The 27,493-nt window shown below is 39.8% G+C and overlaps 1 protein-coding gene across 6 annotated transcripts in view; it reads right to left on the bottom strand.

Annotated features, from left to right (window-relative positions):
• Positions 1-27,493, bottom strand: part of GALNT18 (polypeptide N-acetylgalactosaminyltransferase 18) — a 476,899-nt gene that overhangs the window by 69,664 nt on the left and 379,742 nt on the right. For 2 of the 6 annotated variants that reach the window (XM_001379569.4, XM_007497091.3), the window contains exons 7-9: positions 22,180-22,365; positions 17,836-17,973; positions 10,122-10,217 (exon numbers count right to left, since the gene is read on the bottom strand). In XM_001379569.4, coding sequence (XP_001379606.1) covers positions 10,122-10,217; positions 17,836-17,973; positions 22,180-22,365 — 420 coding nt within the window. The remainder of the gene's footprint in view (positions 1-10,121; positions 10,218-17,835; positions 17,974-22,179; positions 22,366-27,493) is intronic. The other 4 variants (XM_056802083.1, XM_007497092.3, XM_056802082.1 and 1 more) reach the window with 3 other exon arrangements.

Genomic DNA, 27,493 nt, shown 5'->3' with positions numbered 1-27,493 from the left:
GGAGACCTTCTTTGTTTTCTCTCAATGTCACACAAGTCCCCCAGTCACACACTAGCCCATCTTACAATGCTATCATAGAATTCTTTAGCCATGCTACTCACTCTTTTCTTTCATGTTACTTCTTATAACTTCTTTTACTTCATCATTGATTAGATCTTGCATTTCTTGCTTAGATCCACCAAGAACTTCTCTTTTGCCCTCCACCATCTTTAGTTCTTCAAAGGAGGTGGTAGTTCACATTTCACTGCCTTATGGCAACACCAGTAAAATTTCAGAATGAAAAAGATGGGCTTCTGCTTTCATGGGAAGTTTGAGGTCAGTAAAAGAACTTTGCAATCTCCCCAAAGCAATCCTGGTCTCTCTCTTCCCTGGTCTGTACTGGTATGTAATAGGTACTGAACAAAAGTTTATTGGATGACTGTTGGCTGAATGCCCTCCTCTCTCCTATCTTAGTTTGCAGGATGGAAAGATACTAGAGAGGTGTTCATCTTACCTTGGTTTCAAACAAGAAAAACCAGGAAAGAAAACAAAGGCCCAAGACCTGTTTCATGAGCCCAAGGCATTCTCTCTCTCTGTGTTGGTTGACATGTGGAAGTATTAAATCCAGGGGCATTTCACAGAGGTATCACAAATCTCTCATTTCTAAACCCATATGCAAAGTTTGGATGTGCCACAGAGACATGGGGAGTTACAAGCTTAATGCCTGTGTTCTGAATGGTGGGGCAGTGACAGCACTGTCATGAGCATGCTGAGCAAACCGGGGTTAGGGGGTCACATCTGGGGGGCTGAATACAGTCATTAGAGCCTTCCCTGGGTGGCTGCAGACTGTGATCCATCTCCTATTGAGCTGACAAGTCTGTCATCCCAGACCCTGCCTTGTCTAGCTTGTTTATTCTACTGCTAAAAGGAAATGCAAATGAGATCCTTTTATGAAACAGAATAAGAAATTAGCTGCTGAGTTAACCCAGAGTGAAGACATAAGCCCTGAGCCTCTCTGTTTATGAGTGTGAGCACCACCACTACATCCCAACAGGCATCATTGAGGAACCATCTATATATAAAGCCAGGGCATCTTCAATGAAAGTGATAATGGGGAACAAGGAAAACAGAGGGAGAAAACCATCTTTTGCTCTTCACCAAGTTGGATACCAAGAAAATTAGGTAGCTAGAATGTGGGATTTCTCAGTGGGGCACTGGGGATGCCCCAAATTCAAAACAGACACGATCTTAGGGAATAATCAATAATAGTAAAAACCATGAACTCAAATGTTTATTTACCAATGATAGATGCTGGATAAATAGCAAAGAAGACTAGTGATCCTAACACAAGGAGACAAATTGGACCTCAGAAGTATTACTGAGACTTGGTGGGATGAGACTCAAAATTAGAATATGGCTTTAGGAGGCTATATGCCTTTCAAAAAAGAAAAGAAAGAATTAAATGACTCAACAGTGTCTATTAAGAAGATACACTCATGTAAGGAAATCCAGGAAACACAGTAGATAAAAATTTGTGTCAAAATTAACAGGGGCAGAAACAGAAGAGATTGTTTTTGATGTACCTGACAAAAGTGGATCTTAGGAAACAGATCAAAAACCTGGCACAGACATGATACAGAAGTGATATGGGGCTTTGATTATGCACATATGTGTTGGAGCCTCGCTCTCTGCCTTTCTCTTTGCCTCTTGTTTCTTTTTGTCAAAGGCAAAGTAGCTAATAATATCTTGATTGCTCAGATGATAATTCTATTTAACAAAAGTTAGAGGAACTAAAAAGGGAAATATCTATTCTATATCCAGTTCTCCCAGGTAATGGAGAATTGCTTGTTGGGGTGGGGTGAGGGGTTGATGATATCCTTGGGAGACTTTGAAAACAGAGAAGATATAAAAGCCAGATATTGTCTGATAAGCACACTATGGTTTTGGAGGGCAGATTTGAAAGGGTTCAGAGAAAGGAGAAATAGGATTCCATGGACTCAAATTCTTTGGAGGAAGCCAGCCTAGGAGATACTCAATAATGAAATTCTAAAGACACAAAAAAAATATTTCCAATGAGGAAGAAGGGGAGGAGATTGTCTAAAGAGACCACTCTGGCACACAGGGAACTCATCAACAAACTTAGAATTTTAAAAGTCAAATACAGAAGATGGAATCAAGGGTAACAAACAGAGATGGAATGAATATGAAAGCTTGGCATGGTCCTGTAAGAATCCTGTCAGGAGTGCTAAATCTCAGAATGAGCTGAGGCTAGCAATGAGAGCTAAGAATAACAGGAGGGATTTTAAAAGCTCTGCTGGGGGAGGGGGAATGAAGATGAAAGAATGGATCATTCGAAAGCTCGGACTGGATGGGTCAATGATAATACATAATGGAGAGAAAGAAGAGCTGCTCAACACTTATTTTGCTTCTATTTTTTATACCTAGGAGGAGGATTTTTGAATTGGAAAGAAGAGAACAAAAATGGCTGATGGGGAACTGATATTCAAGATAATTAGGAGGATAATGATAATGAAAAACAATGAATTAAAAAAAAAAACAACAACCAGAATGTCTAGATACTCTTGATGAATTAAGTTTACCAGATCTAGAAGAGTTACATCCTTAGGTGCTGAAAGAACCCAAGATATGTAATAGATGAACTTCTGCCAATGCTTTTGGAAATATCCTGGAGAATAAGAGAGCAACCAAAGGATTGGAGAAGGCCAAATAGATCCATTCTCATGAAAGATAAAAGTGTTTGGAATCTGCTACTCAGGAGGCTAACTCGAGTTTCATGAGTTTGGGAATTCTGAGGGCTAAGGTTGATCGAGCACCTATACTAAATATAACATCAATATTTTAGGCCCTGTGATCTGGGAGACACCAGGCTGCCTAAGGAGATGTGGATAAGTTAATGTTAAAAGTGAAACAGCTTAAAGTTTCTGTGCCTATCCACAGTGGGGTTGGGTTGGCACATGAATGGATTCTGCACTCCTCATCTGGGCAAAATGTTGTTGCTCAGTCATTTCAGTCATCAATGACTCTTAATGACCTCTTATAAAGTTTTCTTGACAATGATGCTGGAGTTGTTTGCCATGTCCTTCTCCAGCTCATTTTACAGATGAAGCCACTGAGTCAAATAGGATTAAGTGACTTACCCAAGGTCAGTGCCTAAGATCAACTTAAACTCAGGTATCCCTGACTCCAGGTCTGGTATAGATCTAGTTTATTTATATTATGTGTATGGGCTTAGTTTAAAGGCTTTGAATACAATCCACACTGAGGAAGGAGAAGTCCCTTTCCAATGTGGACATGTCATTACAAAAAACAAAACAAAACAACAAAAAGATACCGACTGCAAACCATGGGTCAGTGAGCTTGAATTAATTTCCTGACAAAATTTTAGAACATATTAAAAGGATGGTTGGTATACATTTTGAAAAGGAAGTTGTGATCATAAATACAATATGGCTTAATCATGAAGAGGTCATGGAAGAGTAATCTCATTGACTTTCTTGGAAGGGTTTTCCAAACTAAACAGATTAGAGGAATGATATAGATGTGGTTTGTCTATAATATAGCAAAGCATATGACAAAGACTCAGATGTTATTCTTGTGAACAAAGTAGACAGATGAGATCCATATTATGATATTTTCAGTGCATTAATAACTGGTTGAATAACTAAACTCTATAATTTAGTCAAGAGATTGAAAGTTTAGTCAATAATTGGATATTATCTTGAAAGGGAGTCTTCAATGGAGTGCCCTGAAGATCTATGCTTGGCTCTAAGATGGTCAATATTTTTATCAATAGCTTGGATAAATAAATAAATGTCAAGCTTATCAAAATTTCAAGATGACAAAAATCTGGGAGGGAAAATAAACATAATGAATCTCAAGATAATAGCCACAGGCAAGAATTCTGAGCTGAATCTAATAAAGCAAAATTTAATAGAAATAAATGGAAAGTATTAAACTTGGGTTAAAAAAAATCACCTTTATAAGCTGAAGATAGGAGATGAAAGGTGATATTCATCAGTTTGTCCAAAACATAGCTGTGTGTTTTATTGAACTACAAGCTTGATGTGAGTCAACAGCTTTATTTGGTAGCCAAAAAAGTCTAAGTTGATCACAAGCTGAATTAAGAGAGGAAGGATTTATAGAACTAGGGAGGTAATGGTCCTGCTACATTTTTTCCTTAGTCAGACTTAATCTAGACTATTAGATTCAGTAATAGGTAACATGTTTTAGGAAGGATATTTATCTGAAGGACAATCATAAGAGGGCAACCAGGATAATAGAGGGCCATTTAATCATGCCATGTGAAGAATTGGGAGTGGTTAGAACAAAAGACCCAGAGTAATAGTTCTTTTTTTTTTTTTTAAATCCTTACCTTCCATCTTGGAATTGATTCTAAGGCAGAAGAGTGGTAAGGGCTAGGCAATGGGGGTCAAGTGACTTGCCCAGTGTCACACAGCTAGGAGGTGTCTGATTTGAACCTAGGACCTCCCATCTCTAGGCCTGGCTCTCAATCCATTGAGCAACCCAGTTGCCCTCCAGGGTAATTGTTCTTAAAACCTGAGATCTGTCAACTTAAAAAATAATTTGATAACAGTATTCCAATATATTAGCTTCCTTTGAAATCCTATGTATTTTATTTTATGCATTTAAAGACATTACTGAGAAGGAGTCCATAGGCTTTGCCAGACTTCCAAAGAAGTCCATGGCACAAAAAGGTTAAGAAACTCAGACTTTGGATAACATCAAACCAATCTTCAAAAACTTGAAGGATGGTTATTTTCTGGGATTTAGACTTGATCTCTTTTGCCTGGGAGGGAAGAACTAGAGATTAAGCTGTGGGAGTTGCAAAGAAGATTTAGTTTTAAATGAACTTTGCAGATAATCTTATTTGATTTTCAAAGCAACCTTATAAGTAAGGTCCCATAGGTAGTCTTGAATCCACTTTACAGATAAGGAAACTAAGATCAGAAAGGTCCAGTCATTTCCCTGAACTTATTTAAGGAAAACTTCCCTAACAATTAGAACTATTTAAAGAGAAATGGTTTGTCTTAAGTGGTATTGAGTTACCTCTTACTAGAAGTCTTCAAGCAAAGGCTGGATGACCATTGGCTGGGTATTTTAGAGAGGGAAATCTTGTTTAGGAATGTGCATGATCAATGGTGTGCTTTTAAATGTTTAACAACCAGTTCTTTGAAAAAAAAATAAGCAGGATACACTTTTATTCAGGCTAATAATACAAATTTATGCATTATTAATCTTTTTCTTATGATTTTCTTAATTCTCAACCATAAACTGAAAATGTAACAATCAGTTCTTGCAAACTAGTAATAAACCAAATGTAGCACACCCTTGGTCATACTAGATGGCCCAAGAAGTCCCTTCCAACTCAGGAGATTCTGTGCCTGATTTATACCACTTTTTCTATCTGCCTCCTTTTCTCCTTCCTTCCTTTATATGATTTTTCTTAGAAATCAGCTATTGCTATAGACAGCTAGCAATTTCAAGAACATCAGAGGTAACAGGGATACATCAGAGTGTGAAGTTTTCACTCCATGGGAATCCCATTCAAACTGTGAATTTGCCCCCATGATTAAAGTTGTTCCAGTCTCTTCCCAATAGACAAAAAATAAAGAGAACCCCAATCTAGATTAAAAAATACAAGGACTAAAGCTAAAATTTTGAGGGCAGCTGGGTGGCTAAGTGGATTGAGAGTCAGGCCCAAAGATGGGAGGTCCTAGGTTCAAATCTGACCTCAGATACTTTCTAGTTGTGTGACTCTAGGCAAGTCACTTAACCTCTACAGCCTAGCCCTCACTGTTCTTCTGCCTTAGAACCAATGTCCAGTATTGATTCTAAGATGGAAGGTAAGGGTTTAAAAAAAATACAAGCACTGTTAGCTCTGAAAAAAAATTGGGTGGAGTCAACTTAGCACCCGGAAGGGCATGAATGAGTGGAATACTTGGAGGGTTCCCAATGAAATTTTAAGATTAAAGTAGAAAAATCACTCTTCTAGGAATCAAGAGTTCCAAGTTCTTATCCAACTCTGATACTTACTAGTGTGTATGAGCCCAGGGAATTTGCCTAACATTTCTGATCTTATTTTCCTTATCCATAAAATAGATTCAAGGCTACATATAGGATCTTTCTCATAGAATTCCTTTGAAACTCAAGATTATCTAGAAGATTCAATTAAAACCTTAAGGAGTCTTATAAATATTGGTGGTTATTCTTGTTATTGGTGGTAGTGATAGTAGTATTTTTAATGTGTCTTCATCTTATGGGGAGATGAAAGCATGTCAGTTTAGCCAAGAGCCTAAAGCTAATATTAAAATTCTGTTCAGCTCAGTAGAGCCATTCTAGCTTAGTTGATCTTGACAATCTTCCCAAGGAAGGACAAGATTGTAATGACTGAATATCATGGTAAGGTATATACCAAACATGGTTTTGACTCAACCATAGCCTTTAAAACTATCGTGGAAAAGTTCTAACTGATGTATTTCCAGGCACTACTACTATCATCTGCTTCAGGATTATGAGAAGCTCTCAGAATTAGACAATGGAGTAAAGGTCTCTCATGTGCAAGCAGGCCCTTCTTAGGAGAAGCTACATGAAAGCTAGATCAGAGATTAAGAGTCAGGCTTAGCTTTGTATATTTTTGTGTCCTTGTCTTGTTTTCCTCTTTTCTAGTAGGAAAATGCCCAGGGCTTGTTTATGTTAGATCTTTCATTGGGAAGGGGAAAAAATAGGACAGAATTAAGAGAATATCTAAGGGGTAATTGCACCATTTCACTCTGTCTTGGGCAGCTAGGTGGCATGGGGGTAGAGCTCTGAGCCTGAAGTCAGGAAGAATTGAGTCAAATTTGGCCTCAGACACTTGCTATGTGACTCTATGCAAGTCATTAACCCTGTTTGTCTCAGTTTCCTCATCTGTCAAATGAGCTAGAGAAGGAAATGGTGAACCACTTTAGTATCTTTGCCAAAAAAAACCCAAATGGAATTATGAAGAGTCATACGTGACTGAAATGAATGAACAACAATAATACTCTATTCTGGAAAAGATTTGGACAGATATGGGGAGGAGTAGAATGGATATGATGATGGGGCTGGAAATTTGATGAGAAGTAAGAGGGATACCAATAAGAATGGGAATGGAGATGGGAATTTTATGGAAAGAAGTATTTGAGAATGGGATTAGGATACTAATGGGATAGGGTGGATTAGGATGGAGATATGGATAGAGATGGGAACAGGATGGAATGGGATAGAGATGCTGATGGGGATGGGAATGAGATGGGATGAGGAGGCTTCTCAGAATGAGGATGGTTATTATAATGAGATAAGATGGAGATGCTGTGGAGATGGTCAGTGCTCATGCAAGTAAGGAGAGCAGGAAGTAGAGACTGATCCTAAAGAGAAGGAATTCAAGGACACTTTGAGGTTTGGATGAAGTGATCACAAAGGTCCCTTCAACTTTTTCTTTCTTTTATTCTGTGGCTTAAAGGGACTGTAAGAGAGTCCACTTGGTGCAACAAAAATTGCAATGAATTTAGGCCCAGAGGACTTAGATTCAATTCCTCATTCTATTATTTACTGCCAATGCCATCTCAGTTAAATCTATTCTCTTTAGATTTCCTCTGTTATATAATTAGGAGGTTGGGAGATGATCTTGAATGTTTCCTACATTTCTAAATTCTATGAAACAGGAAGTACCTGTTTCAGCAAAGGGGAGGAGAACAGAGGAGAGAAAATATGCATATCCTCTCAACCAGAGAAAAATATTCACCTATATAAAATGAAATATCTGAGGAAAAAAGAATAAGACAAGTTTGCCACCATCTTAAAAGAATGAGAAGAATTTCTTGCTAAAACCAAGCCTCCTCGGAGGTAGAATTACATGATCACATAAAATCTGTGAAGTCTTTACCTCCTGAAAATCCCAGCTGCCCACACCTGAAGAAAGCAAAAGAATCCTAAGGGACAACATCTCCCTAAAATCATCGAGTGTGTGAAGACTAAATGAAGTAATGCAGGCTCCCAGGAGGACTCAGAATGGGAGAGGATGAAGGGAAGTGGGGGCTCCTTCCTCAGACAGCTTTAATACTATCTGCTCTGAGCAGTTCTTCATGTTTATGTCCCTGGAGAGAATTCTATTCAGGTGTGAGACATAGTGTGATAATCTTCCTTTCTTCAATCTCTGAGCTGGCAAACTAACTTTACAAATCAACCCCCATTTTGTGGTTGTTCAATTATTTTAAGTTGTATTCTACTCTTCATGATCCCATTTGGGGGTTTCTTGGCAGAAAAGATCTTGGAGTGGTTTTCCATTTCCTTCCCCAGCTCATGTTACAGATGAGGAAACTGAAGCAAACATGGTGAAGTGACTTGCCCAGGGTCACACAGCTGGTAAATGTCTAAGACCATATTTGAGCTTATGAATATGAGTTTGTGATTCTTGATTCTAAGCCCCAGTGTTCTGTCTACTGTTGGCTTAACCTTGATCACAGAGGCATAGATTTAGTGCTAGAAGGGACCTTAGAAGTTGTCTATTCCAATGTCATCATTTTACTGATGAGGAAATTGAGACCCAAAGATTTTAAGTGCCTCCGTGTAAGTCACACAGACAAAAGTTAATAGATTCAAGATCTGAACCCAAGTTTTCCAACTCTTTCTTTTGTACCATATTGCCTCCTGATTCTTGTTAGGGACCTGAAAAGAGAACACTCCATCAGTAGCTCCCTCCTGTCTAGTGGCTAGGTGACCCAAAATGCCAGGTACAGTGCTAAGTGCTTTACAAATATGATCTCATTTGGTCATACACAATTAGTAAGAGATGAGGCTGTTTCCAGCTTTGTCTGACTCCTCGATTTCCATTCTGTAATGCTCCTTCTCTGACTTCTACGAGACGTCCCATCTCCCTAGGGCTCCAGCCAGACAACTGATTTGGGGATTTGATGCATTAAAGTTGTTCTAGACAGGTAGGCAAAATCCTGAGACCAGCACTGTTCACTGCCTATTGCAGGTCCTTCAGAAATACTTGCTGTTGGTGGATTTGGCACTTTCCCCAGGGGTCCCATTGATAACATTAAGCTGTGCTAGGACTTCCTTTGAGGAAAATGTCCCAAGAGGCTCTGGGTGTTCATGACTCATTCCTAATGGGAACAGGAGCTTCATCTGCTATGGAATCAAGTTAAGGTGCCCAACTGTGATGTCTGAAGAATTTCAAGTGGGGATACTTACCAGTCTGTTCATTCAATTTAGGAATTCACATACATTTATGGAATGTTCACTATGGGTCAGGAACTGTGTTAGGCTCCTGAGTTACTAAGAAAAAATGAAAAATGCCCATGCTCTCAAGAAGACATTATTCCACCAAGGGGAAATACTATATGTGAGGAGAAATTAAAAATGTATCTCAAACAAATAAATTTAAATTAAAAACTGTATTATTTGAGTAAGGGCTAGACATGATTAAATAAATTCAACTCATTTTAATTCTGGGCTAGATATAATAAAATGGAAGTAACGTTCCCTAATATATAGAGAGTTGGCCTTTGAGTCAGGAAGATCTATGTTCAAATGCTGCCTCTGACACAAATTGGCTGTGTGACTCTGGGCAAGTCATTTGTGTTTCACTGCCCAGGCAGCTCTCCTAGACCATACATTACAGAAAAGGTACAGTTCTGCATCTGTAGAGAAAATCCTTCCTGAAAGATCTTTATAACAATAGACTCACCGGTTTTGTTTAAAAAAACAAAAAAGGATTAAAAACATCAAGGCAGAGTCCTATATGATTCCACCTGAGAAGCCCACCAGATCTCACAAAGGCATGAAAGAACTTGTTCTATATCCTCTTGCTCACAGAGCCTTGATGACTTCCAGATTTCTTTGATTCGACCCTGCCATCTCCTTCCTTTCTCTCCCTGTGGGTGTTCCCTGCTGGTTCCTGATGGCCAGCCAAAGAATGGAGGCCTGGTGCTGTTTCCACCCAGACTCTCTGCTTGGCAAGGTGGAGCATCATGATTCATTGCTGTGGCTGATACTACCCCCAAACCTCCATTCCTTTCCATTCCAAGAAGCTACAGCAATGGCCATCCATCTCTGAGATCATCCATGTGACTCACCTGTGGGGTCATGCCATGGCACAAGTACATGATGGGGACATTTTCTGTGTCTGGTCCTTGATCGAGACATAAGTCACTCTTCAGGGAATTCTGCAGCTGGGACACAGAACAGACATATAAGAGGGGGAGGAAAGGGGAGAAAATGAATATATTAAGCCAAGAAAAGCAAGCATTCCATAGAGATCACTTCCATTTTCCATAATCAAACCATGAGGTCCCCAAATGCTATGGAAACCAGTGAGCTGGGACCTTCAGGAAACATTTTCTATTTGAAGAAGAAAGTCAAGAGTTGGTAATCTGCAGGCTGAAGCTTAGTGTCCAAAGTTCCACTACTCTGGAGAGAAGAAAATAATTTGATGTATGATGCCAAAAAGCACAGAATTGAGAGCTAGAAAGTGCAGAAGATGCCCTCTCATCTCATCCCTTCATTTTACAGAGGAGCAAACTGGAGCCCAGAGAAAGGTAGGGTTTTACGCACAAAGCCACGAACAGCTAATAAATAGCACGGATGGGGTTCAAACCCAGATCCTCTGGCTCCAAATCGAATGCTCTTTCCACTAGACGATATTGTCTCCTGCTCCAGCTCTATGGGATGTTTTGACATGTCTTACAAAGAGAGCCTGGGGCAAAGAGCTCTCCACAGCCTCTGTCCAGGTGGATGTGCAGCCATGGGGATAGGGTGCAATGAAGGGCTCCTTCAGGGTCAGGACTTCTTAGGAAAATGCTTTCCAGCCCTGGGTAGAGATTTAGAGCTGGAAGGCTGGACATCTGGTCTCTCCCTAGATGGGGAAACAAGCCCAATGAAGTGAAATGATTTATTCAAGATTATATAGGTAGTAAGTAGAAGAACCAAGGCTTGAACTCAGGATTTCTGATCCCCAAAGTAATGTTCTTTCTACTACTCAGTTCCTCTGCAGTCATATCCTTTGGTTCTTGTATAATTCTCTCTCCCTCTCTTTTTCTCCCTATATTTGTCCCTCTCCCTCTCTGTTTTTCTATCTGTCTGTCTGTCTCAACTCTTACCTTCTGTCTTAATATCTATTCTAAGACTGAAATGTGGTAAGGGCTAGGCAAGTGGGATTAAGTGACATATCCAAGATCACAAAGCTAGGAAGTACCTGAGATTAAATTTGAACCCAGGTCTTCCCAATTCCAGGCCTGGTACTCTATCCACTGAGCTACCTAGCTGTTCAGCATACCTATTTCTTAAAGACCCCTCCGTCTTGTCCCTTCTCACTTCACTACACCATTAGAAATTTTAGGATTTTCCATCTACCCTGAAGCCTTTGTGAGTTGTGTCCCCAATTAGATTACAAGCTCCTTGAAAGGAGGGTCTGTCTTGCATTTTTCTTTTTGCATCTCCAGTGTCTGACATGGTGTTTGGCACATAATAATTGCTCAATAAATGCTTTTTAATTGACTTTCATTCATTCTCAGGTCTCCTTGGGACATATGGTTCTTCCTGTCAGAGATTCCTAAGGCTTACATAGTAGGTGTTTAATAAGTTCATATTGATTGGTTGACTGACTGATGCATCTCTCTCACTCTTGCCTCCCTCCTGCTCTCCTCTCTCCTTCCTTCTTCCACTCTCCCACCTGGACTGGCCCATTGTTCCTGACTTGTGTAAGCACAGAAAGCCAGGGAGAAACAATTCCTCTGGCATCCAATAAATAGAGCACTTGTTTGAAGACAGGGTAGAGAGGGGGCACATCCTGTTGGGACTTTCTGTTGAACAAAGACAGCTGATTCCTGGTGGGAGACATAAACTCCACTGGCCCATTCCTCTGACCACACCTGGGAAGGAAGGCAGGGGAAATTCTCCTGCCCTGAACTTCGTTCCTTCTATAGGTTACAGCAACCCCACCTCCAATACACAGACTAAAGAATATGGAGGACCCATAATTAATAGTAACTCCCTTGGGTTGGGAGGAGCATAATTATAGAAGAAAAATATCCCCTATCATTAAGCTATTACTTAAGCAGCTCCCTCATCCTCATCGTGTTAATGGGCACAGGTACAAACAGTTTACAATTATAGAAATGTGTAATTTGTCATTAACTGAGACTGCTGTCTGCCACTCCTGCCCCATCAAGATTAGATAATCTTGACAACAATAATAGCTCACATTGATAGCTTTTTAGTCACAATTATACTTGAAGCAACTCCATGAGGTATACATTACATGTATTATTCATAATCATCTTCATGAGTTCAAATCCAGTCTAAGACACTTACTAGCCATGTGACCCTGTGCAAGTCACTTAACCCTAGTTGCCTCAGTTTCTCATCTACAAAACAAGTTGGAGAAGGAAATGGCAAACCACTATAGATATATCAAAACCGTCATAGGGAAAGTCATTTTTTAAATTTGAAAACAATTTATTTAATTAATTGATTTAGAATATTTTTCCATGGTTACATGATTCATGTTCTTTCCTTCCTCTCTTCCCACCCCCCTCCTGTAGCTGACGTGCAATTCCATTGGGTTTTACAGGTGTCGTTGATCAAGACCTATTTCCATGTTATTGACATTTGCATTAGGGTGATCATTTAGAGTCTACATCCCCAATAATATCCTATAGGGAAAGTCTTAATGTGGAAGAGATACCTCTCCTTCAGAGTAGGGGTAGAAAACATATAAAGATCTACAGATAAAATGTGATAATGGGGACAGCTGGGTGGCTCAGTAGACAGAGAGCTAAGCCTAGAGATAGAAGGTCCTGGGTTTAAATTTGACCCCAGGCATTTCCCAGCTGTGTGACCCTGGGTAAGTCACTTAACTCCCAATACCTAGTCTCTACAACTCTTCTGCCTTGGGATACTTACAATAAATTCTAAGATAGAACCTAAGGGCTCATAGAGAGAGCAAAAGAGAAAGAGACAGGGAGAAGAGAGAGACAGAGATAGAGAGGAGAGGTGGAAAGAGAGAGAGAGAGAGAGAGGGAGTGAGAGAGAGGGAGAGAGAGTAAAGGTTATTAACCTTATTAATGTCATGGACTCATCTGGAAGTCTAGAAAAAGCTATGGATCTCTTCCCAGATTCATGTTTTTAAATGCACACAATAAAATACATGGGATTAAACATGAAAACAATTACATTAACATATAGTTGTAAATATATATATATATTTTTTTTCTTAAAATCCACAGTTGTTGTTGAGTCATGTCCAATTCCTTATGACCCCATTTGAGGTTTTCTTGGCAAAAACACTGGAGTGGTTTGCCATTTCTTTCTTCAGCTTATTTTACAGATGAAGAAACTTAGGTAAATAGGATTAAATGACTTGGCCAGGGTCACATAGCTAATAAATATCTGAGCCTGGATTTGAATTCAGGTCTTTTGGACTCCAGACCATGACACTCAGATGCCTTTAAAATTCCCATATCCCAGTTTAATTACTGTTGTTTTAAAGTGATATGAGGAAAGGACAAGTCTAAGATCCTTTAGAGGGCCAAGAATAGAAAGAGAATTCAAAGCCTAGACCCAATCTGCCCCTCTTTTTGCCCAGTCATCAATATCAGTGCCAAGACTTGGGCTCTGTCCTCATGAAATATCTAACCCTGCTGCCATGGTGTCTCCAATATTGGCTGGCAGGAGGTCCATGCCTGGGCCTCCATTCTGCTTGTGGGCACCTTCATGGATGACAACCAGTTTGCTTGAAAAAGAAACATCATAAACTCATAAATGGAGGTGGTGATGCTAAGTCAGGGAATTGTTGCTAATGGAAAAGGAAGTGGTAAGGCTGCCCACGTAGTCCCTAAGCCATCTTGTTTGTTATCATTGGTCTCTATTTACATGGAAAGATCAGATTTCAAGCCGGCTTATTCACAGATTTTGTTTGTATTTCAGCTCATGGCCAGACCGAGAGTGTTTGTGCCACTGACTTTTTTTCATTTTATTTTTAATAGAAGTAAGTGTAATGTTTATTTGGAGAATGGAAATCTAGAGGAAAGTAGTCTGGGAATATCAACTAGAGACATAGATGACCTTAGCCTGTAGCGATGGACTGAGATATAAACAACTCCTAGGCAAAAGCTCGCCTTTCCAAGAGCACTGCCTGAGGAATTGAGAATCCTAGTCTGCTTCTGACCTGCCAGGCCATCTTAGGTCTATGGATCGATGATCATTTATTATCACTGAGCTTCTTGAGAGAAGTGATTGTTTCATTCTCTGTCTCTGTGGTCTCAATGATGGTGCACAGGAGAACTGGTTGATTCATTGGTTGAGGGACTGCTATACACTCACCCAAATCTGGGGAGGGGAGAGTAGAAGGACAAAAGCAAGACAATTCTTGACCATAACGAATATTAATTGTTGGTGTTGTCCAGTCGTGTACAACTTTTCATTTACCCCATTTGAGATCTCGGCAAAGATCCAGGAGGGGTTTGTCTTTTACTTCTCCAGCTCATTTTAAAGATGAGGAAACTGAGGCAAACAGGGTTAAGTCCACAGTCACACAGTTAGTAAGTGTCTGAAGCCAGATTTGAACTCAGGAAGACGAAGTCCTCCTGACTCCAGACCTGACACTCTGTCCATTGCACCACCTAGCTGTCCAAAGAGCATAACAAAGGAAAATCACTTAATGTCTTCAGGTCTTCATTTTCTTTCTGGTAAAATGGTGATGATGTTTAACTCCCTAGCTAATAGGTCTGCTATGTCCATTAAATAAGGTCACACAGGCAAAGTGATTAAGAGTTATCAAGGGCTACAGACATGTGAGCTGGTCCTTTTGCAATGCTAAAAGGACCAGAAGCATCAACTGACCCCAAAATTTGCTTCATAAGAAAACTTTTCATCAATATGATCTCTATTGATCTTTATCTTATTGATAAAAATGCACTGTGTCAGTGGACACAGCTTAGCTCCTTGAGCTATTCTTTTTAAATCTTTATCTTAGAGTTGATACTAAGTGTCAGTTCCAAGGTAGAAGAGAGGTAAGGGCCAGGCAATTAGGGTTAAGTGACTTGCCCAGGGTCACAAAGCTAGGAAGTGTCTAATGTCAGATTTAAACACAGGACCTCCTATCTCTAGGTCTGACTCTATCCCCTGAGCCACTTACCTGCTTCCCCAGCCCTTTGAGATATTTTAAAATTCTGGTCCTCCTAATGTTAATAATAATGAGAGCTGATGTTTACAATAAGCTCCTTATGTCAAAATCCTCAGAGGTAGGCAGGCACTATAGGTATTACTATCTTCATTTTACAAATGAGGAAACTGAGGCTTAGCAAGGTTAAAAACTTGCCTAGGGACATATGACCTATATGTATCAAAGGTAGAATTTGAATCCATTGTCAAAAAGGGAATGATATGACTCAAGACAATGGGTTTACCCTCATTGGAGAATGTTCAAGCAGAGGCTGGATGGGTGGTGGGCTATTTGCAGCTCGGGCTCTGACACTAGTACTGTAGATACAAAAATACAGTGATAATATACATGTATGTATGTTCATGAGTATGTATATATTCCCATCTATTATATATATATATATCACCTCCATGTCATCTATGTATTGCATTGTATCATTAATGGGTTTTGATGGCTTACATGTAAGTATTGGCTCAAAATATCTGCACATACATACCTAAATACATGTACACATATGTATGGGGAGAGATCTCTTGGTAATCAGAAAGAGTAAATTATTAGGAATCAGAGGAACAGACAGTCTCTAATGCCCTCTGCAAAGCACTAGGTATATAAAGAAAGCCAAAAAGAGGGTTCAAATCTATCTACTACCTGAATGACTTTAGATGGGTCTCAGTTTACTCATCTGTAAAATAAGGAGAAGTTGGACTAGATGTCCCTCTGAGATCCATGATTCCAGGAATCTTTCCTTTCAGTTGGAATATCCAAGAATCTTGAACCACTTCACAGATTTCATATAACAATGCTTTTTAAGGCAAAGGATTCTTTATATAACACAAAAGCAACATGATACAGTTCTACTGTAGCTACCTGGGATGGGAATGGGGCAGAAAAGAGCCCTCCCTTCCTTCTTCCTTTAGCAGAGCTTAAGGAACAGGTAAAGGAAGTAGAAACATGGTGGAGACAAAGTCTAGGATTTGCAAAGAGGAGATAATGAGACAGAGACACTCTAAGAAAAGAACAACCCTGTATTGAGGATGTCTGAGGAACTTAATTTTAAGTCCTGTCTCTGCCACTTACCATCAGTGTGACTTTGGGCAAGTCAATAAACATCTGTGAGTTTTTGTCTATAAAATGAGGCATTAGACTTAGATGGCTTCTGGATAGAAATATGATCTGAGTAGGGAAGTGGGGACAGGGGTGGTGGGACACTCAAATGAACCTTATTCTCCATATGAATCCTTATCTCCCCTGCAAAAGCTGTAAAGTACCGGTCCCCAAGTCCTTCTCCCTGAGTGGAATCTCATTTTCTAGGGGGTCCAATGATGGAGAATACCAAATGCTTCACAATAACCCTCAGGACACTGAAAGAGAATGATCTGAAGGGTCAGGCTAGCCATTTAAAACTTTACATAACAAGAATATGCTGAGGTTCAAAAGCAGTGCAATTTTGTAAACAGAACAAAGACAAACTAAGCAAAGGAGCTTTAAGGCTTGGAAGACAAGCTGAGCATTCTGGGCTCCAGACCTTCCCCCTGAGAGAACAATTTGAAATGCAGAGGCTGAGTTGTGCTTTCCCCACTAGTCTCTCTCCTTCCTCTCTGCCCACAAGAATTCCTTGCCAACAGGAAAAACAGAGAATATTTATTTCTATGGCATCTTAATGGCTACAAATTTGAGACCAGCAATAATGGTACTTTGATATGTTGTACAGGTTATTATTCCAATGTATTCCATTAAACAGACATTTATTACATGTTCTCTACTGCACAGGTCTGTGCTAGGCACTGAAGGAGACATACATTGAAGTCAGATCTGGTCTCTACTCTCAAAGATGTTATCTTTCTTAATATTCTAGTATGGGGATATCATGCCTACATGGATAGCCGGACTACAAATATCACGTATCTTTTGGAATTCTTAGCTTCCTTTAACCTGAGCCTAGGGGCCACCTGCTACATGAAGCCTTTCTTGGTTTCTCCAGTTGTTATTGCTTTCTCTCTTGTCATGATTCCATGTAGTTTTATATATTGTTTGCATTTACCTATCTGATTACATTCCACACTCCCTCTCTCTCCCCAGTAGAGTGTAGGCTTCCAGAGCACAGGATCAGTTTCATTTCTGTTTTTGAATTCTCATTATCTAGAATGGTACCTTAATGAACAATTGATAGAGTATGGTATTGGAAGCAGGAAGACCTGGGTTGAAGACCCTAGGCTGTCTCAGACACTTATTAACTATCACTCAATTTCTTTTGGCTTTCAGGCCCATCATCCCTGAAATGAAGAGGTGGGGACATGGTGGTTTTAAAGGTCCTTTCCAGTTCTAAAGTTAGGATTCTGTGACCCTAGAATTTGAGTAGAATTAAACCATCCTGACCTTATTTCACAAATAAGAAAATGGAGGCTAAAAAGGTTAAAGAAACCATGTAGAGTCACACAGATGAACAGTGATTGAGCTGAAACTTGAACCCAAGTCTTGTGACTCCCTATTGGGAGTTTTTCTACTCTTTCCACCACCTTCATTGCCCCTGTCCTTAAAAAAATTCACCCAATTATTTCTTTTTTTAATTAAAAAATATACACCCAATTATTTTAAAGACTTATGAAAAGAAACAGAATCCTTACCACCCCATATGCGATGATGTCTGAGTACATCCTCATTTCTGGGTACACACTAACAAGGTACCACCGGAATGTCTTACACTGCAGTTTTTTCCTCAGGGCTTTTCTTGCAGAAATGTCACCAATGTCGATTCCAGAATCCTGTCCACATAGAAAAACAGTCATGATTGAAGAGCAGCTTCTTCTGCTTCCAGAGCAGATACAAGCCCCTATCAGCAGCCTCCTGAGGAATAGTTGTGCTGGTCTGAGCTCTTGGCTGCCAAAGAAGGGTTTCAGACAATACTGCTCAGACTCCAGAATTGTATTTAAAACCACTGACTTCCTTTGGGGTCCCTGGCCTGCAGCGATGACCTGTGTGGTGGCTGTAATTGAAACCTACTTGTGACTGGACAAGTAACAAACTCAATGTGGTCACTCAAAGCCTCAAGTGCAGAAATTCTCAAGGCTTATTTGAAAGAAGGGACATGGAAGTGGGCCAACATGGATGTATGGCGCACCAGTATTGTGTATTGGTGTGATCTGATGCAATCGATGAAGATAATGAGTTATTGATTGTTGTCTTCAAGCATCTTCAGGATTGTCATAAAATATTACCTGTACGTATGCAATACATACATATATGTGTATACATAGTAATCCTGGATGAGGAAATACTTTCCCAATATAGGTTGACACTTTCTCTGCAACTTATTATCTTTGGGAGTTGCAAGGAACATTGAAAAGTTAATTGACTTATTCAAGGTCACCCAGCTGCTATGTGTGAGAATTTTGAATTTATGTCTTCCTAGTTTTGAGATCAACTCTCCCTTCACAATGCAATACTGCCAAACAAACATATGTGTGTATGTAATTAGAGGAGGATATATGTATATATATATCCATGTATGTGGTATATATGTAGATGCACACATAATAGAAATATACACATGATGTCATACATTATGATACCATATAAGTATATATATATGTATACACACAAATGTATAGTATACATGTGTTCCAAAAATCTTAGTGTGATTTTTAACCACAAATAGTGAGACTTTGGGGTCATGTGTATACATCATGTTATTATTATTTTTAAGAAACAATAAGGCTACAATGACAGACTGAGTATAAATCAAAAGTCCATGAGTCTATCATGCATAGACATCGCTGATGACAACTGGACTCTAGTCTAGCTTTCCATATTTATTTCCTATTTATCCCCCTCATGCACTCTGAATTTCAAACAAACAGGTCTTCCATCTCCCTTTGCCAGCACCCCTATGAAATGAAGTTCTTCACCATCTCTACCCCCTTGGAATCTCTAGCTTCCTTAGATTAGGTGGCACCACCTCTGTAAGACCACGTATGACCCTCTCCTCACCATCACCCTAGCCTCTGCTTTAGAACTCCCCCAGGATAATAGTTTGTATTAACTGGATATCCTAATCATTTCATGTTGTATTCCCACTCCCTTCCAGTTGAGTGTAAGCTCCTTGAGGTGAGGAACTGTTTCATTTTTGTCTTTGAATGTTCTACAGTTTGCTTTCTTCCCTGCTCTGGATCTCAGATTCTAGTGTTAGAGAGAACTCTGTGTACCCCTGAAGATCAACAACTATTCTGCATCTCATTTTTAGAGAAATACAGAAGCATTTTGTTTTGTAGCTTTTTTATGCATCTATAAAATCAGAGCTTTCGCCATAAGTCTTATCAACCTAATAGTCTGTAAGATCCAACAAGACATGGACCATACCTTATCTAAATGTGCTCTCTGCCCAGCATTTAATGATTAAAGTTTTTTTTTTTATGGAATGAATGAATGAATGAATGAATGGGAAGTGATGGGGTAGTATACTTGAATTAAGACCAGAATTCAAATTCTGCCTCTGATACTGTGTGACTCTGGGCATTTAACCTTTTGATTTGTCATTTTCCTCACCTATAAAATGAGGGTTGGACTATGTGATCTTGAGGTTCCTTCCAACTTTAAATCAATGAAGATATGAATGAATGAATATTCCAGAACGAATGAATGAAATCCCACGAGGGGAGGTTTAGTAGCATGGTAGAGAAGGAATTAAAGTTGGAATATAGAAAGTATGGTTACTGTCTCCATTTGCCATTGACTTGTCTTGTGACCTTGAGAAAGGCTCTTCATAGGAAGTTCATAGGAAGTTCCCAAGTTCATAGGAACTTAGATTTGGGACTGGAAAAATCTTTAAAGGTCAAGTTCAACTCCTTCCCTTTCTAAAGAAGGAAACCAAGGCCCAGAGAGCTCAAGTAATTTGCCAAAAGTACCACAGCCTACCTGGTATTTGAAGCCAACCCGACTGATTCCAATCTAGCACTTACTGGCTTCCATTCCCTGGATCTCAGTCTGTCCCCTGTAAAGAGGGGTTTGATCTCTGTTGGTCTTTTGAGCTCTGACATTCTCTAAATTGTGTGACTTAGTCCTTTCCAGGGGACCTAGGGAGTCAGATCACTCTCTTAGCAGACTCCCAAGGATTTTCCAAAGCCTGTAGTAATGAGGCTTTGACGGTCATTAGACTGACTTTGTTGAAGTCATTAGACTGGTGAAATGGATTCTTTTGCAGGCTTAGGAAACATCCTAGGGGTTGGAGTCTGAACCAAAGTCCTATAATTGGGCACTCCTCACTAATTTCAAGCCTATAGCATGGTGCTACTTTCCTGGAAAGATTCCCCATCAGAATTTCACTCTGGCAGCTTAATTAATCATCAGTGTATTTTGTTCAGAGTCTTGAGCACAATTTGCTTCCTTTTTTCTAGGTAGAGCTTAGAGCTCTTCTCCTAACTAATAAAGTCTCATCTGATTGGTTACCACAAAGCTCCAGGGTTAGTTTTGGCTAAAATAACTGCTACTTTCCCCATCATCTTGATCTGCATCCTGTCTCATTTGGTAGAGTTTATGAGAACAGGAATTTCTTAGGGAAAGCAAAGATTCATAGTCCTCCCAATAGGGGGCTTCAGCCAAGGCTCAAGACTCTCAAGGAAAGCCATGGCCTAAAGTGGGAACAGGTTCTAAGTCACGCATGGAGCCCCAAATAAAGGGCAGAGACATATTGGGCAAGCCCTAGAGATAGGACTAGAAGCCTCATGACATATCTAAAGACTCTGCCCTTTTCTAAATGAAGAGTCATTTCATCAGGCGCCTACACACAAATAATGCAGCAGCAATTTTTCCTTCTTCTTCCTAGAATCTAGTGACTAGAGACCACATTGCAGAGTGCAGTCAAGAAGATTTGTGTTAGTATCCTGCCTTTGAGACATTTTAAGTAGAGATCAAAGAACCTGTCTCACAGGTTTTTATTTTAATTTTTATCAACAAAAATTTTATTTTCCCCTCCTTTCTCTTACACTTATTGGCCATATGACCCTGGGGAAGTCACATAGCTTTTCTGAGCCTCAGACTCAGGATTTATAATGAGTAGGGAACATTTAATGTTGGTGGACAGAATTTCCATTGTGGAATTCCCTATCCTGAGAAGATCTGAGTATGTTTGTATTGGTGGAGAAGAGAATAGAGGGCAGCAATTGAATCTTAGCAGGCAATGCCTTTTGTAAGATTCAATGCCCTCTAGGAAAAGGGCCAAACTTATTCACAGCTCTGCATGATGGGTCCCAGTGGAAAGATCTCTCACTCAGGGAAAGATCAATATCATTTACATCTAATGGGGTCTGTGGTAGACATTGCAGTGGCAGTATCTGGCAGTGGTGGTCAGTTCTGGAGAGAGCCTTGAACCTACGTGGTGAGCCTATATTCAAAGGTCTAGTGAGCAAAGATGGGTAAATCCACTGGCCTCTGGGAGCTTTGGTAATTGTCTGAATTTTGATGGTCCTTCCATTCTCATAAAACATGGATATCCTCAATCATAATACTATTTAATGGATAGCCATAGGACTTCATAGCTAGGAAAGACTTTTCCCACTAACTCCACCCCCCTCAATTTTCACACAAAGAAACAGATCAAGAGAGAAGGTCATTAGTCCTGGTTAAACAGGACTGCATGAGTTTTCTACTCCTGACCCTTCCCTTAAACCTTCTCTTTTTTAACCATTACCTTCTAAGTATTGGTTCCAAGGCAGAAGAGTAGTAAAGGCTAGACAATGGGGGCTAAATAATTTGAGCAGTTACACAGCTAGGAAGTGTCTGAGGTCACATTTGAACTCAGGACCTCTCAACTCCAGGCCTGGCTCTCTATCCACTGAGCCACCTAGCTGCCTTTCCCTTAAATTTTTAAGATCTTTTCTAGGTGTCTGCTAAGGCCACCCGATAAGTTGTATGTACCACTGTATTTATCCCTACTGGAACCCTGAGCATCCTAGAACCCATGGGGAATGACCTACCTCTTGGGGTATATTCCATGCCATATAGACATGACTCTTAAATTCATCCATCCAGACTTCTGCCACCCTCAGAGCATTTCTGCGGACATGGGCTGTGAGGTCCTCAGTGTAGGGCTTGTGAGCTCGCTCAATGTGGGCTATTCTGGAGCAGGGCAGGACCTCCACACTCCCACCACACTGCCACACCTGCAGGGGAGATGACCAATGCAACTTAGTTCAATTCAGCAGACATTGACAGAGAGTCTCTAGTGCACAGGGCTCTGGGAGAGATAAAGTTAATGACCGATCCTTGCCCTCATGAAGCTCAGTCTAGTAGGAGTGGATGCAGGAAGTCCAGACCAAGTATTGGAAGAGGGACTTCTAAAGAGGGAGAGAACATGCCCAGCTGGAGAGATCAGAATCAAAGAAATTGGGAGCTGGCTGGAACTTTGGAGAGAGAGGACCACGTCTACTGATAAAGACAAGGAAGTCCAGAGAGAGAAAGCAACTTCCCTAAGATTACATAGAAGTCAAAGGCAGAGCCTGAATAAAAAGGAAACTCTCCTCACTCCAAAACCAAATCTCCTTGCTACTCTATAATACCATCTTATGCCAACAAATAAATTACAGAACCAGAAGATCCCAGGCTTATGGATTTAGAGATAGAAGTCTTTCTGCCCAACCACTACCTCATTTAATAGATGAGCAATCTGAGAGATGCTCAGTGACTTGTCAAAACTCATAGTGTAATAGATATAGAGCAGAAAGGGATCTTGGAAGGCACTAAGTCCAACCTGCTCATTTTACAGATGAGAAAACTGAGGATAAGAAAGTTCACAGAAGTAGCCAGTGACAGTGGTATAATTCCAATCCAAAGCCTCTGACTGAACCAATTGGTTTTTCCCCTGTAGCATGCCAATTAGATTTCTCGCTCTTCTTTCTAAGCTTCCCAGGCCAGCATCAAGAAGATAGTGATGTCTCACCAAATGTGCAAAACATTTTGCATGTTACTGCTTTCTGTTTTACAATTAGTCACCCCTTCCAGCCCCCTAGGAAGCTGGGTCACTTCATCTCTTGAGCTCATTATCCCCATAACCAACTGAGAAATGTCTTATTCTGTTTTCACTGATCTCAAGGAGGAAATATCCTGGTGAGAGCTAGCAATGTTCCTGATATTAGAAGCGCAAACTATTGGTCCTTGATTCCCTTAATATTCAGTAGCTCATTGTACACCCAGGACCACTTGCCAGGGGTAGTGGGGGTAGTGCTGGAAATGCTTATGCCATACTCCTACTGGGACATTAGACATCATCTAGCCCAACCTATCATGTCAATGAAAAGGAAGTGGAAGCCTCAAAGGTGGGAGGAACTTCCTCCAAATGACCTTAGTATGTCTCAGGGGCAGGGACCCCAGTCCTATTGACACCCTCTCTGGTGCCTTTGCTTACTCAAATATCTTAGTAGTGAAGAGAGGATAAGTCATTCACTTTTGTAAGACTCAGTTTTCCCATCCATAAAATGGCAATTGATTTGCATTACCTTCCTCATGAAATTGTCGTAAGATAAATTCTTTGCAAATCTTGGGGCTCCAGAGAAATGTGAGTAATTATTAACACTATCTTTTTGTAGATGGGGAATCTGAGACCCATAGAAGTTGGATTACTTGTCCAAGATTAGTGGATACATCAATAAATATATAAATGTTTCTATTTCTATAAATAGAATACATTCAATAATATTGAATAAATAACACTATCATATAAATATGTATTTATATGAGGGTAAGGACAGTCTTTTGGCACATTTTACATCCCCAGTCCTTAGCACAGTGACTGGCACTGTAACAGTTAAAATTCAACTGTTATGATTAAAATTTTGGGAAACTGAGGCAGGTAGAAATTAGTTTCTCTCTGCAAGGAGTATTATATTTTTAGAGGTTTATTAAAGGTTGAGAATTTAAGAAAATACAAGTAAGAAAGGCACATGCTAGGTGGGCTGAGAGCCCCAATTCCATTTCATTCACATCATGAGAGACACGTCTGCTCTGAAGTAGAAGTAGAAAAAAGGGCACGTAGCCTTTACAACGAGGTTAAATACCCCATCTCGCTCTCGGCCCAGGTGAGGTTACAAGGCATTTTGGGAAGTGAGCAAGGACTTCTGGGGAATGGAGTCCTGGATTCAAGTCTCCATTTTTTTTTGCAGCACATAGTAGGTGCTTAATAAATGTTTCTTGATGATTGCAATTACCTACTAAGTGCTAGACCCTGTGCTAAGCACTGAAAGTACAAAGAAAGGCAAATGATAGGTTCTGTCCTTGAGGAACTCCCAGTCTGAAAAAGGAGACAACATGGAAAGCAAACAAAGAAACTTATCTTCATCTACTATATTCCAGTTGCTAAGGTGGGTGCTAAGAATATGGATGCCACAATCCTTAGTCACAAAGAAGAGATCAAAAGAAGAAAATGATTTGTCTTCCATGAGATTATGAGCTCCTCCAGGTCAGGGACTACTTAAAATTTTTTCCCTGATGTTAAAAGATTGCTCTACTGCAAATATGAATAACATAGAAATAGGTTTAGAACAATGATAAATCCATAACCCAGTAGAATTGCTTGTCGGCTTTGGGAAGGGGAAGGAGAGACTGGGGGCGGGGGGATTATGAATCATGTAACCATGGGAAAATATTCTAAATACAATTAAAAAAAATATCCCTAATATTTAGCACAGTGCCTGGAACATAATAGGTGATTAAGAGAGAGAGCTAGGACTTCAGCCAAGGTATTCTCTGAAGCCAAGATCCTTTCCACCCTTTACACTGTTTATTTCGGTTGTTCTGGGAGCTTTGCTAACTTTTCACTATGGATTCTGCCTGGTAGAGGGAAGAGAGTAATGGTCTTGCATTCAGGAAAAGCTAGGTTCTTCTTGATAAAAGAGACAAGGACACATACAAACAAATACATGATGAATGGAAAGTGGGCTTAGGAACTTCATTGGAATTCCTGTATGAGGAAATTCCCTTTACCAGCACAGATTAGCATCTTCTTTCTAACTTAAAATCTTAGATCACTGTCTTGATCACTTAAAGGTTGTAAGTGTGACTACACTTAGTGGTGACTGGTTATGAGGAGATGGAACTTGAACTTAAGCCCTCCTGGCTTTCAGGTCAGCCTTACCTGAAATTCACCCCACCAAGAATAATGGAAAATTAATGGTTCATACTGTTAATGAGGCAGCTCAGTGGCACGGTAGATAGAGACTATGTCTGGAGTCAGGAAGACCCAAGTTCAATGCTGGCCTCAGATACTTACTAGCTAGCTGTAGGACCCTGAGCAATTCACTTGACCTCTGTTTGTCTCAGTTTCTTCCTCGGTGAAATGAAGATAATGATAGCACCTGTCTTCCAGGGTTGTTGTGAGGACTTAATGAGATAATAATTATAAAGCAATTAGAATTGTGTCTGGCACAGACTAAATGCTACACAAACATTAGTTTGTTACTACTACTACTACTATTACTACTACTACTACTATAAGTGGCTGAGTCAGAATTTCAACCCAAATTTTAAGACTCCAAAGTTAGCTATCATTCTCCTTAAGGGAAGAGAATCAACATTTATCCTATGTCCTTTCTTGTTTTCTTTTTTGTCAAACCCTTATCTTTTGTCTTAAAATCAATACTAAGTATTGGTTCTAAGGAAGAAGAATGATAATGTCTAGGTAATTGGTAAGTGATTTCTCTAAGGTCACACAGCTAAGAAGTGTCTGAGTCCACATTTGAACCCAAGATCCTCATCTTTCCTCCCACCTTAACTGCCCCATCAGACATTTTTTTAGATAACTCTTTGGTAGAATTCATCTTAGCTCAATGGGCTGTTATAGTAAAACATAAAACTCTTCAGGGCATAGACTACCATACTTTCTGATCCCAGAAAGACCTGAATTCATATTCTGCCTCTGATATAGACTGGATGTGTGATCTTGGGAAAGTTGCTTAAACTCTCAGTGCTATAACCAACTCTCTAAGTCCCACAAAGTTTGCTGATCTTCACTAACAGAAGGAGATTCCTTCCTGGGAGCACTCATGAAATGACGCATCCTTTTTTACTTGTCCCCTCTCCTCCTCATCATCAAAGGCAGTGTTGGGGACACAACAGGAATTTAGTGCTTGTTGATGGATTGGTTTACATGGCACTTTTCTCCTAGGGAGAGTTAAATGATCCCCAATAGTACCAATGCTTGGTAAGCACACCATGCCCAGGTTTGGCCTTAGGGACTAATCTCTATTACCTATGAGCAAGCAACTTGGACAGTTTTCATTTTCTTCTTGCTTTGTCCTACTAATGAAACAGTACCTGCAGGCTCTTAATACAATACTGTTAATTCTAATATGTGAGGGAATTATTTTTTATTGCAGTGAGAATGGACGATATTACATAAGACATTTCAATGTAGCAAATTGAACATAAGGCATAACATCGTTATTTCTCTGAATAGATATACCTCTAAAATTTCCATGTTTAAATTCAATTAAATTTGAGAAACATTTATTAACCTTTTTTGTAAAAGACACTATGCTAAAAACTGGAGATCTAAACACAAAAGTGAAATAGCCTTTGCCCTCTAGAAGTTTGCATTTATCTGGGAGTGGGAGGTGGGAAATGGAATATGGATGGAGTGGAGTTGAGGTTACACATACTAACCCTAAAATCCTTAGAGTTTTAAAGGAAATAGAGATTTTCTTGCAAAATTTTACCTCCCATATCATCAGTGATTTAGGACTAAAAGATTGGGCACTTAAGTGGCACAGTAGATAGAGCATCAGACCTGGAGTCAGGAGGTCCTGGATTCAAATGTGACCTCAGCTATTTCCTAACTATGTGATTCTGGGTAAGTCATTAAACCCCATTTGCCAAATCCCTGCCATTCTGTCTTAGAGTTGTTTCTAAGACAGGAAGAAAGGTTTTTAAAAAACCCTATCTATTCCATTTTCTAGAAGAGGAAACTGAGACCCAGTGAAGTGAACGGATTCACTCAAGAATAATCAATAACTTATCAATAAGCATTTAAGAAATATTTATTATGGTCCTGGCACTGTGCTAAGCATATTCAAACTGGGCATACAAAAACAAACAAAAAGAGAGTCATTCTCCTCAAAGAGTTTAAAACAGTGGTTCTCAACCTTTCTAATGCCGTGACCCTGCAATACAGTTCCTCATGTTGCGGTGATCCCAAACCAAAAAATTATTTTGGTGGCTACTTCAAAACTGTAATTTTGCTACAGTTATGATTTGGAATGTAAATACCTGATATGCATTATGTATTCTCATTGCTACAAA

The sequence above is a fragment of the Monodelphis domestica genome, chromosome 6 (assembly GCF_027887165.1).
Source record: "Monodelphis domestica isolate mMonDom1 chromosome 6, mMonDom1.pri, whole genome shotgun sequence".
Taxonomy (NCBI): Eukaryota; Metazoa; Chordata; class Mammalia; order Didelphimorphia; family Didelphidae; genus Monodelphis; species Monodelphis domestica.
The sequence above is the reverse complement of the archived record's forward strand: the minus strand, read 5'-3'. Positions and strand labels throughout refer to the sequence as shown.